The sequence below is a fragment of the Canis lupus genome, chromosome 19, assembly GCF_048164855.1.
Source record: "Canis lupus baileyi chromosome 19, mCanLup2.hap1, whole genome shotgun sequence".
In the NCBI taxonomy this organism is placed as follows: Eukaryota; Metazoa; Chordata; class Mammalia; order Carnivora; family Canidae; genus Canis; species Canis lupus.
In genome coordinates this window covers 37,343,269-37,355,872 of record NC_132856.1, presented here as the reverse complement: position 1 = coordinate 37,355,872, position 12,604 = coordinate 37,343,269, and the positions used below count along the sequence as shown (strand labels likewise).

Below are 12,604 nucleotides of genomic sequence, written 5' to 3'. Positions count from 1 at the left end.
CCTTATCCGTTTGACCCCACTTGATCATCCTAAGCACATTGTGAGAGCTGATGTCATCCCCTTTACTAAGGAAGGAAAAGAGGCTGATGGAGGCTGAGCAACTTGTCACATAGCTAGTGCGTGGTGATGCTTGAACTTAGTGTACCTGGCCGAGAATTCCCTGGTCTTGGCACCTTGCCAGACTGCCTAGCAAGGGGAAGCATGTTGTTCACCTTCCTGTGTCTTGAACTCCAGCCAGTGATTCTAAGCCAAGTAGGATACTGCTACCAGATTTCAAATCAGTAGCATCCCAGCAGAATCCATGCAAATTCTTTCCCATTCATCCCATCGTGGTCAGCCACCTTTGCTAGAAATAAGACAGAGGAGACAGCAAGAATTATATCACTTTCTCCCCATTGGAGGGTATCTGATGAGTTTACATACATCTAAAGAGACTTTTCCCTCCCTTTCTTCCCCTTCTCCCCAACCTACCCTTGTTCCCACTGTCCATCAAGCCTTAGGCACAGGTGTCCTGCCTCTGTTTATCAGCCACCTTGTGGTGGCTCATGACCATCTCAGTACGTTAGTAGCATACTTCATAGACTTCATTTCCCAGGAGGCAAGGAATTATACATGTGATACCATCATCCCCTTCTCTACAACCCTTGGCAAATCCATTGTTTTATATCCTTCCCTGGGACCTTTTACCTCTCTGGTGACTATGATGTCCTTCCTATTCCTGGCCAACTTTTCATTGTTTATAGGACTGTTGGTTTGACCATAATTCCTGGTACTCATCCCTCCTTACTCAAGGAGAAATGTATGTCTATGCTTTATAGAGTGTGATGCACTCAGTAGAAGACACACAATATCCTCCCACCTATGGCAGACGTGATCTACCTGCACCGGCAGACAGGTGTGGCCTCAGAAGGAGACCTACACAGAATGGCTAGGTGGGATATCGGGGCTCAAGTTTATATTGAAATGATCCATGCAGCTCTGTTCCAACTTGTTTATTACTTACTTTTAATAAAATGGACCAAAATGTGGCTTCCCTATACCCCATGGGAACACATGCATTTGTCAGTAGTCCTCCACTCCCTCTACCCGCCTGGCACATGGTAGGCTATTTCTAAATATTTGTTGAATGAATGAAAATAGCAGTGGGTTCAGTTTAGGTTCTTTTTTTGTGTGTGTGTTGGTGTGATCCTTATTTAAATGGTTGGTTTAATGAATTTAGCTTCTGTGCTGCGACTGTTTCAGAGCTTGAAGGAACGAGAATAAGATCGAAAATTGAACCTTAAGGTAGAAACATGAAGTGTCGTCAGCTCTTATGCTAACAAGCCACCTTTAGGGGTTCTGAGCTTAGCCTGTCTCCGGGGTTTCCCAGTGACAAGGTTTGTTGGGGGATCTGGGTCAAGGGATTTCAAGGGAAGTGCTGGAAGCTTAGGGGAGGGATGGAGAAGCAAGCCAACTTCTCACAATTTCTCTGAAGTCATGGGCTTTGAGGCAAGCTCCCCAGATTCTCACTTGGGGATGGGCAGGTCCTTGCTTTGCCGTCTCCTCCCCTGGACCTTCTGCCAGTCTTCATCTAGTGATTTAATTATGCGGAATCTAGAGATGTGATTTCAGTTTTTGCTGAGAAAATTTGGCCACGAGACCATGTTCGGATGCACCAGCTCTTTGGCTAAGGGCGATCCCCCTCTCCATCTTCGGCAGGAGGCACTTCATTGATGGTGTGGCTGCGGGGGTGCTCAGAGCCCCTTTTCCTGCGCTTGGCTTTTATCCCAATTAACTGTGATTGGTCAGAAGTCTCCTGACCGGAGCCCCCTCCTTGGGGGCTGTTCCAGGTGACTCACTTCTAGATACGCAGTCACCATGTAGAAAAAAAAAAATGACCCAAATGTATGAACGACATTAAGCGTTCTGACAGTGAAGTAGTGCTTTTCTCTTCCTGGTGTTTGTGTGAAATGATCTGGCAAAATAGATGCTGCAGAAATAATGCATTTCTGTGTCTCCCTTCTCCAATGATAAATGTTCCTGGCGCATCACAGGACTCCTTGCCAAGTGCTGATGCTGCTAACAGAAGGAATGGGAGCTTCAGATGTTCTCTTGTGACGGAGGGAAAAACCGTCTCAGGCGTGCCCTCCTTCTGGGTCAGGAATGCAGAGAGGTGTTCCTGGGAAGGGCTGTGCTCTGCTCCACCTGGTCCAGGCTGTGGTGTTCGCATCTCTCTCTCTCTGGCTGCTGCCTCAAACCCGGAGGACGCCCCGGGGCTGGGGGTGGCCAGCCAAAGAGCACCGGTATAGCCAACCAACCTGTCGGAATTTGTCTTTTACATGAAGAGCTTCAGTTCCAGAAGGCGTTAGTAGGAAGATACAACAGTCCCGGGAAGCCTCTGTAGCAGAAATGCCAAGAGAGAGAAGCAGGGGAGCCTGAGGATTTGTGGTGGGCATTAGGTGTAGGCATGGGGCTGGGGCCTGTAACGGACGTCCTCCCAGTCTGAAGCCCTGGAAGAGAGGCCTCATGATCCCTGATGCTCTGACTCAGGCCACTCAGGCCCAGGAGGTTCAGTGATTTCCTTAAGGTCACGTGGCCAGCTAGCCCAGACTGCTGCCGTGTCCACCCGTCAGCCCTCTGGATGTCTAACAGGGAGGCCACCTCCCTCCCATTCCTCTGGCCCTTATGGCCTTTCTGCCACGCTATCTCCCACACCCTGACCACTCAGGTCCCTCAAATCCTTTTCTCTATCCAGTTTTACTTCTCTCCTACCCTTTCTGCATACTGAGGTGTTTTAAAAGCACACAAGGGATTGCTGAGCCCCCCACCCTTGAACCCTCCTGGGCTCTGGCTGTTGCCTAGCTCCATAACCCACACACCTCCACATCTTGCCTGCCTACCCAAATCAGGATAAGGTCCAAAATCTTAATCCTGGCACCCTCCCTTGATGGCCTGGCCCTGCTTACTTCTTTGGCCTCGTCTCAGCAGAGTCCCCACCTTGGCCATCCATGCACCAGTAAAGTGGACCAGGAGCCCCAGACAGCCTCTTGTCCCTGGACCTCTGTCCCTGCCGCTCCCTCTGCCTGGCATGCTTCCTGCCTGTTTCATCTCCCACCTTGCCAGCCTTGTCATCCAGTAAGGGTCTAGCAAGAAGAGAGTCGCTGCCTTGACCACCCAATCAGGGTACTTATCGTGATGTTGTACCTTCTTAGCCCGTTTACTCATTAGAACATTCCTGACCCATAGACTGCCAGCTTTCTTCAACTTGGCTCGTCTCCTTATTGTGCTTGTGTGTAGTACCCTGGCTGGCAGAGCGGAGACACAGAATAGAAGTTTGCAGAACAAATGAGATGTGCTGGAGACAGGAGTCAAATACCGATTGGCCTGAATCTTTAATGAGGTGGCATGGTATTTCTTCTATGTTTGTCTTTTCCTCTGCTTTCCTCTGTGTATTTACAGGGACCTGCTGATACTTTACTAATTCCTTTTCCTAGTTGAAAGGCTGCTGCTTTTTTATGAAGCAGATGTAATTGCTAGTGCAGTCCTTGGAGCTATAGGAAATAAAGCATCACTGCCTGCCCAGCTGTGTGGGGAGGCAAATCCTGGAGGAAAAAGAGTTTGGGGTGATTTGCCTCCAGGTCTTTCTTGGTACTTTGGAGAACAAAAGACATTTTGTAGCCCAAACACCACCAGAGAGTAATTTATTTTTTACTTATTCATTTTTTTTAAAGATTTCATTTATTATTTATTCTTGAGAGATACAGAGAGAGAGAGGCAGAGACACAGGCAGAGGGAGAAGCAGGCTCCATGCAGGGAGCCCAACGTGGGACTCCATCCTGGGTGTCCAAGTTCAGGCCCTGTGCTGAAGGTGGCGCTAAACCCCTGAGCCACCCGGGCTGCCCAAGAGTAATTTATGATTAGGGCTCCACAGCTCCTTTCAGAATGGGCTTGCTCTTCTCTTTCCAGATATTTTTATTCTCAAGAGCTAGTCTGCTCCTTTGAGGCCAGGCTCCAAGCTCACCCCCTCAGTGGCCCTTGGAGGGTCAGAGTCCGCTGCTGTGATATCAGACTGAGTGGCTTTTGCTCACTTGGTGCAGCCTTGTGAGCTGCTACAGCCTTGGTTAAACAGGTGACATCTTCGGTTTTTGGGGTTTGACTCTCTTGGTGAGTCCAAGCCACCATTGGCTACAAGAGTAATGAGACAGGGTTACAAAGGCAGTGAAATGGGCCCTCTGAAATAAGTTTGCAAATATTTGGACTGTTGGTCCCTTACCCCCTACCGCCAAGTTCAAGAAGACCAAGCAATTAGAGCCTTAATAGGTTTAAAACTTACTCTAGCCATTCAACTTCCAATTACTGACTAAACCTCTCTGTGCCTCAGTTCCCCATCTGCAACTTGGGGATGATACCTACCTATCAGAGTGGCTGTGAGGATTAGACAAATTAATATGTGAAGAGTTTCTGGCACCGTGCTGAGCCCGTGATACACGGAGGACTCATTTTACTGACTTCCTTAGGCTCCACTAATGAAGACATGCTGCTTAATTACACAGATTCTAATTGGGACCACATTTCCCTAAAGAAATCTGTTTATTAGGTGCCCATATGCTATTCGCATATAACTACAACTTTTATATTTTCTAATTTCCAAAATAGTATTTTCATTGTAAAAATTAGAAAATACAGGTAAGCTAGAAAAGAAAGAAAAAATCCTCGGTGATCATACAGCCAGCTGTGAACATTTGGCATATATCCTTCTAGCAGGGGGGTTCGTGTGTATGGGTGTATACGGCAGATTAGCAATTTAAAACAAAACGTTACTGATTACTATCTGCAAGGTATTGTAACATCCTCTGTGTGCATGTTTCCTACATTCTTTTACACAATTCGGGATGGATTTGTGGAATTCTGCAGTACTGTTGTAGCTTCCTCTATTTGGTTGCTGGATGTCAGATTGCTTGGTTTTGCACAGTAGGCACATTTTTAAAGGTTCTGATACATATGACTATACCATTGCACTAAGGGCTTGCAATTGGTGAATGGCTATCACTGTGTTACTCTCTGTTCTTCAAAATCCTTTGATTGCAGCAAAGTGTAATGCTTCCTGGTAAGAGTAGGGCGTTAAGCTGTTTGACCTGATTCCAATGGACATTAACACATCTTGGAAAGAAGGATTTTTTTTTTTTTTTTTTTTTTTGCTTATAGAGTAACTACCCCAGGGTGGGGAGAAAGTAGTGCAGTCCTCATTGGCAAGGAGGACCCATTGTCACATGTCCTAAAGGGAGAAGACTTAGGCTGGCAGAGGAATGGAACCAGTGAATGGTTACATTTGTCCCAGATCTGGAGTCCTTAGCTTGGCCAAGAGCTTTGTATTGAGATTGGTTAGCTAGGTCACCAGGCACAAGTAGTCCTGGGAGACTGATAGCCTTCCATGAAGCCGCTGGCTCCTTTTCACAGAGCAGACTCAGAGGAAGAGAGGATGCAGGAAGATCTCATTAAAAACTTGAGGGATGATTATAGTTAAATAAATTGATTCCTTTCTAGAGGTCTCTTGGGAGAAAAACATATCCCAGGAATAGATATGACCAGAATAATGGAGCCCTATCTAAAAAACAAAAGATTCAGGTAAAGGCTAATTGTGAAATGCATTTTCTTTTTCTTTATCTTATGCCTCTAGATCACCTTTTATTACAGATTTACTTAAGATTTATTATATTGACTCTGTAAATATTAGACTGGCAATTTTGTTTTGTTTTACTCACTTCTTGAACTTTGGAGTTTTGGTAATGAATCAGCCTTGAGTATAGGCTGGCCTCAGCTGCTGGCTTTTGGAACACATCTGGAAGGCAGCAGAGAACCCCAGGATTTTTGGCTCCAAAGGCATTGGCTTGCATTCCAACTTAGGGAACATTTCCAGTGATTGTCATTGAAGTTTTATTCATACACAAGAGGACGCTGTTAGCTTGAGCCAGGGTTGGGCTGGCTAGAGCCTGCATCTCAGTCCAATCCAATCAACCTCTCAAGGGGTGGAGAGGTCACCATTATAGGAACATAGAACACTGCAGTTGCGTCCCTACTTGAATCTTCCTTGTACTGTAACATTGAAATTGTTTTGCAACAGGCTTCATTCAGAGAAGTCCTATGAGTGTCTGCTGTGGGCTTGTGGGCTTGCCCCCCAGGCCACACAATCCACAGGGCCAGGAGAGATGAGCACAGAGTGCTCTGGAGCTCAAAGGAAGGGTACAGCCTCATCATCTTAGAGAACCAGTACAGCATTGTCAAGGAGGAAGGGGAAGCTAGAAGGTGGGATTACTTTCCAGGTGAGATGTAAGAGAGACTCTCAAGACAAATGTGTTAAGATTTTTATGGATATTTTCAGGGAGCAAGGAGAAATGTGTCACTTACCACCCATAGTCTGTTACAGAACAATGCAGAGCAGCTCAGAGCATCTTACAAATAATGTAGCAGATGGATGTCTGTCTTGGTCCAGACTCAGACAGTATAGAATTACATTAGTATGTTTCCTTTAGGCTCACCTTAATTCTCAGAAATACCAGACTCTTAGGCCTGACATTTCAGAAACCCCAGTGCCCAGTCTGGGGGTCCTTTCCTGCCCTTCTTGCTTCTGCTCTGTCAGTATCAGGTACTGGGCTCTGGGGACTCTAATCAGATGCACTCAGACTCCAGGGATTTCATTGTAATCTCAGGGATCAGAAGGATTCTCTCTTATATTCATTCACATAGGGTCATTCTCTCTGTCCTCAAACTCTACTCTTTTTAAGACATCCACTACTATTTTCTCAACAGACTTGGAAATCTGAACTAGGAAGGAAAGTGCCTTGTTTCACATATGCACACACATACACACACACATACACACCCTTCCTTTGGGTAAGGGAAAACAGCCTCCTCTCACTTTACACTTTTTGAAGTAAAGAAGGGCAAATAAGGAGAAAATACAAATTTTTTTTGAAAATACAAATTTTTATTGTAAAAATTATCTTTCCATTAAAAAGCCATTATATCTTCCACTTCAAAAATGACTCTCAAGGTCTCTAGAGCCTATGTAAGAAGTGGAGCCCCTTGTTTTTTCTAAGTAGGAGGTTGGGGTGAGGGCTTAGTGAGTGGTTCAGGTTCTCCTAACACATAGGGTAAATATAAAGCCCTGGTATTTTTAGTTCCCCAGCCTTGTATTAGCTACATGAATGTAACGGATTTCTGTTGACATTGAAAGTATTTCAAACTACCTTTGGGAGGTATTTATTAATAAACATATTTCTTTCCAGTGGAAACAAAATTAAATCTTTAGTTAAACCAAGCTTTTGGGGGTGTCTGGGTGGCTCAGTGGTTGAGCGTCTGCCTTTGGCTCAGGTCATAATCCTGGAGTCCTGGGATTGAGTCCCGCATCAGGCTCCACGCAGGGAGCCTGCTTCTCCCTCTGCATGTGTCTCTGCCTCTCTCTCTGTGTCTCTCATGAATAAATAAATAAAATATTTAAAAAAAAAAACCTGAGGCATTTAAAAATTAATGAATTCAAGCATAAAAACACATTACATGTTAACATAAATACATATTTCATGAAAAAGTAACTATATTTTACTAAACAAAAGAAAGAGGAGTGGCACTTTTTTTTTTTTTTTTTGCAAATTCTTTTTGATGGTTAAAGAGAAGACAAGTGGATCCTCCTATCTGCTTCTGTGTTCAGTGTTGTGGTTTTTTTGAGATTTATGAAGAAAATATGGCTTTACATAGATATGCAGTTGAGGAAAAAGAAGACTTGATGGGGACCCTGAAAGGACCTTAGGGAACCCTCAGGGGTTCTTGGGTCACTTTGAGAACTGCTGGTTGAAATAGCTAAGTCAAGAAGGTGTGATAGCTTTCAAATGAAAAATTGTCTTTGGGGATTTGAATAAGTTATCAGTCAGATCAATCTCTATGAACAGATAAACACCTTATGAAATATTATCTAAAGTATTTGTTTTTATGGTTTTTGTACTTACTGTACATTCTCTTTTGTGTGAACTCATTGAGGGTACATTGATGAACATTTAGAATGTTTATAAGTTGCTCTGCCATGTGATTTTCTTCAATTCCCTTTCCAGTTTAGGAGTTGGCAAACTTTTTCTGTAAAAAAGAGTAAATATTTTAGTCTTTGTAGGTCATCTGGTCTCTGTTGTGACTACTAAACTTGATTGAATATATAAACAAATGGGTGTGGTTTTGTCCCAATAAAACTTTATTTATAAAAATAGGTGATGGATTGGATTTGGCCCAAGGATTATAGATTGCCTACTCTGCTATAGTTCTACATTACAGTCATCACCTTGAAACTATTTTTCCCTAAGTCCGCAGTCTTTGGCCATGAAAAAAATTAAGTTAGCGATGGTCAAAGAAAAAAACCACAAGAGTTAAATTTCTTCATTTTTATTTTATGACACATTTGGAATAGTCAGTTTCTAGTGGCGTTGGCAGTGGGATAGCTAATGAATCTAGGGCAGTCCTCCAGAAGAACGGCTGAGTGTGGTCAAGTTAAAAGTATAGAGTGTTGATTTCAAGAGCTGAAGAGGATGGATGATAAAGAGTTTGATTGCTTTAGGGTTTTTTTTTCCTTTTCCTGGGTGCTAGTTAAGTTTCTAAGAGAGCCAGCGCCAATTTTTCACATCTCTCCTTGGCTGGTTTAATAATTTTGAAATACAATCCAAAATCTCAAATCTAAGAGAGGCAGTCCTATTTATTCCTTGTAAGTAGATATGTTCTGAAATCATGGGTATGGTGTTTTATGCTTTTCTTGTTGCCCTCCCTCCTTACAGAAATACAAAGAGTATGAGAAAGATGTTGCCATAGAAGAAATTGATGGCCTCCAACTGGTGAAAAAGCTGGCGAAGAACATGGAAGAGATGTTTCACAAAAAGTCTGAAGCAGTGCGGGTAAGCGCCTCTGGTTTCTGCTGTGTGTTGCCCAAAGACATAGAGGTCCCTTCAGGGAACTGGGAACTGGCATTAATGACTCCAGCTCTCAAAGAGTGAAGTTGACTCAGTTGTTCTGTAAATACTTTATTTTCTTTAATTAACCAGCAAGAGAGTTAGCAGGGGCAGGATAAGGTTCGGATGCTAGTTTTCATCTTATAATTTTGTGTCTTCAATGGATGTGCCCCTAAGTGTGCAGCCTCAGAGGATGGCTTGGGACTGTGTGATACATTCACTAATGGCCAAAAGTCATTCCAAGGCACATCGTAGTTCAACTAAGCAACTATGAAAAATTTAAGCCATGCTTGCCAAAATGTGGAGTTGAAAATCTAAATGGAGTGAATGGTTCAGATGAAGTTGGAGGTTTTCCTTGCCTCTATTGGAATATTACTATAATTATAGTGAATGTCTTGACCAGTAAGAGCTCCCTGAAATTTCATATTGTCAGCAGGATGAATGGAAATCTATCATTTTGGATTTCCAAGATGGCTTCCAACTTTATTCCTTTTTGCCCGCTAAACACTACATCTTACATTCTTGCTTTAGAACATGGGAATGTTGTAACATCCCACATTCGTGCCACATTGGCCCAGGGTTATGGGAAAGAATTGCAGTCTGAAGAGTTCTTTATTTCTAACCTTTGTTTTGCCTACCTTTCGGTTTTAATGATTATTACATTGCCATAAAAGAGCACTTCCTACTTTAGTTTGTCTCACAATTAATTGCCCAAACAAAATTTTTACATGTTATTTCTGCTTTAGACCTGATAATTTCCCACATTTGCTTGTCTCTAAAACATTTGTGCTATTTTGATTCGGGGGGGGGGGGGAGGGTTGTAGTTTAGTAGGTAAGAGGGTGAATTTAGCCTGGGTTCGGTGCCTGCCTTGGTCACTTACTGAGCTTTGACTTCAGTAAAAATCACTCTGTGAGCCTCAATTTTCTCATCAAATAGGAAAAACAAATAAGCTGTGTGAAGATCAAACAAAGTTATGCTTTTGGGCTACTTAACACAGATCCTGGGCACATTAGCAGTGCCTAGTGAATGGCAGCTTCATACTGCCATTATTGATTATTATTGATTAAATAAGTTGAGACTTTTTGGTGGGAACTCTGACTTAGAAGAAAAAAAAATACTTTTATTTGCTATAGAAATAGTGCTCTGACAGCCAGCCCTGGGAGCTTCATGTTGATCCCTGTGTATCCTTATGTCTCTACCCTGAAGCAAGGGCTATTCTTCTTCTTCTTCTTTTTTTTTTTAAGGATTTATTTATTTTATTTTTTAGAGAGAGTGAGTGGGAGCATGAGTGGGAGGGGGCAGAGTGAGAGGAAGGATCTCAAAGCAGATTGAGCTCCCACTGAGTGCAGAGGCCCATGCTGGGCTTGAATTCAGGACCCTGAGATCATGACCTGAGCTGAAACCAAGAGTCAGAAGCTTAAACTGACTTAAACCCGGGTGCCCCAAAGCAAGTGCTATTCTTTATAGACATGGTGGCCATTCACATCTAACACTCAGGACCTGAAATTAAAATGCAAAACCAAGAAAATTAAAAGCCCACCATTACCATTATTTTCTATTTATAAAATGAATACCCCTTTGGTGGAACTTTAAGAATGTATTGAAAAGTATCAGAGAAAAAAATCACCTGAAAGTCAGGCCTGTGTTCTTGTGTTTCCTTCCTATCAGTCTTTTAAATTTGCATTTCTATGCATATAGTTGTGTGTTTTTCTTTTTCAGATTTGCAGTTCTATTGCCCATTTGCTTTTGTGTCCAGCTTCTTTTCACTTCTTTTTATCATTACAGTGTGAGCTGCTCTTGGCATCACTATTCTGCATGATTTTCTTAAATGACTGTGTCACATTCCAGTCTATGCATGTGTTGTAAATGATTTGACTGTTCCTCCAAATCTGAATATTTAAGTTGTTTGCAAGTTTTGATATAAATAATACTGCAGTGACTCTTCTTGTATATTAATAGTAGATCAAATGACTCAGCACTACTAAACGTTTGGTGTTCTCTAAGGATTTTACATTCGTTTGCTTGTCCTTAGAACAGCCTCCAGAGGAAGGTATCCTACTATCCCACTTTTACAAAAAAAGTGAGAGAGGCAGAAGTTAAGTCGCTTCTCCAGGGTCACATGGGGGAGTGAGGGATGGTCTCCACATACCCGGATCTAAGTCCACATTCTTCATCACATCCATGCCCTCAGCATCCTGCAGGGTACTTGAATTTCCTTGAGATGAATCCCTGAACATAGAACAGTTCAGAGACACTAAGCTCATCTTTAAAGCTCTTTCTGCACTCGAGGACGTTTCTGTCCAGATAAGGTGATGCCAATTCACAGTTCTTCCGGCAAGAGTGGCCTGTGAGTACTCATTTGCTCGAATCCTTGCAAAAAATTAAAATGTTTTATTTGGTTTTAAATACTAGTAACAATGTTAGTTTGAGAGAAGGAAATGCTATTCTTGTTTGAACTTGGATTTCTTTGTGAATCACAGAATTTTAGAGCAGAAAAGGACAGAAATCTCTTAGGTTCTGTCTCTGCAATTGACAGACACGGAGGCCCCGGGACCTGGCACTCAGGGGGCCTGTGCAACATACCAGGAGGACACAGAGGTCCCGTCAGCCCCAGAACCTGGATATGTCGCTCAGAGGCAGGAGGCCCATGTGGCAGGTGAAAGGTCGGTGAGAAGAACTAAGGAACCAATGGACCATCCATGGAGAAGCTAGGAGGCATAGGAGATGTACTGATCTCTGCTCATGCTTATGAGTCTCTATGCACCAGGTTCCATGCTAAGCACTTTATACTGTTCCTGTATCGTGGCTTAGAGTTGGGCACGCAGGCTCGGCAGGCGGGTTACTGGCCCAGGTCACATGGGCAGGCTCAGTAGACTTCCTTTGGCACAGGGGAGGATTACAGTGCCTCTGGGTGTATCTGTGCAAAGTGTTTTACACAATGACTGGCAAATGGTGAGCACTCAGTAAATGTTTGCTGTTAACATTGCTGGTGAAGGGACCTTGGAGTCTGTAAGTATTTAATAATGAGAGAAGCTTGAAGCTTTCAAAAGCTTCAAGGATGATGAAAGGAGGAAACTTAATTTTGAAACCTTTTGTTTTAAATTAATGTCATTAAAAAAAAAAAAAAAGACTGAAATGGTTGTGTGGTTCCTTTGAGAAGGAAAAAAAAAAGATGCTTTATTTGAATTGAAATGTACCCAGACAAGAGGCATCCAGGATTCTCTGAACTCTGTATTTTAAAGTAGATGTGCGAGGCCCTTTGTAAACACAGTTGATGCCATAAAATCTAGGTTAACTGGTCCAGTGATATGTGGCACTCTCTGCTCCCAATCTTTAAAAAGGAAAGAGGGCTTGTATGTCAAGTTGGGGTTTGGTTTGGAGGCAGTTTTGCTGTTGAGATGGGCCTGGTCCTGTTGTGAGCCAAGCAGCACTATTGGCAACAGTCACCAACCTTGTGGCATTTGGAATAAGAGGAGGTGGCCACTGAGAGACCCCTCTGGACGTTGCTTTCGGTGAAAGCCAAGGAGCAGTGGGTGTGACTGTTTTTCATATTATAGTGACATCTCATTTCTCACCCGGGAAAGGTTTGTATGTGCCCCTGGGATTGGCGAGCTTTTGAAGAACAAACACGTCAATGAAAATT

At 43.1% G+C, this 12,604-nt stretch overlaps 1 protein-coding gene across 10 annotated transcripts in view; it reads left to right on the top strand.

Annotated features, from left to right (window-relative positions):
- Positions 1-12,604, top strand: part of CACNA2D3 (calcium voltage-gated channel auxiliary subunit alpha2delta 3) — a 945,543-nt gene that overhangs the window by 281,132 nt on the left and 651,807 nt on the right. For all 10 annotated transcript variants that reach the window (XR_012011921.1, XM_072785849.1, XM_072785848.1 and 7 more), the window contains one exon: positions 8,790-8,906. Coding sequence is in view for 9 of the 10 variants with exons in the window: in XM_072785844.1 (XP_072641945.1) it covers positions 8,790-8,906 (117 nt within the window). In the remaining variant the exon portion in view is untranslated. The remainder of the gene's footprint in view (positions 1-8,789; positions 8,907-12,604) is intronic.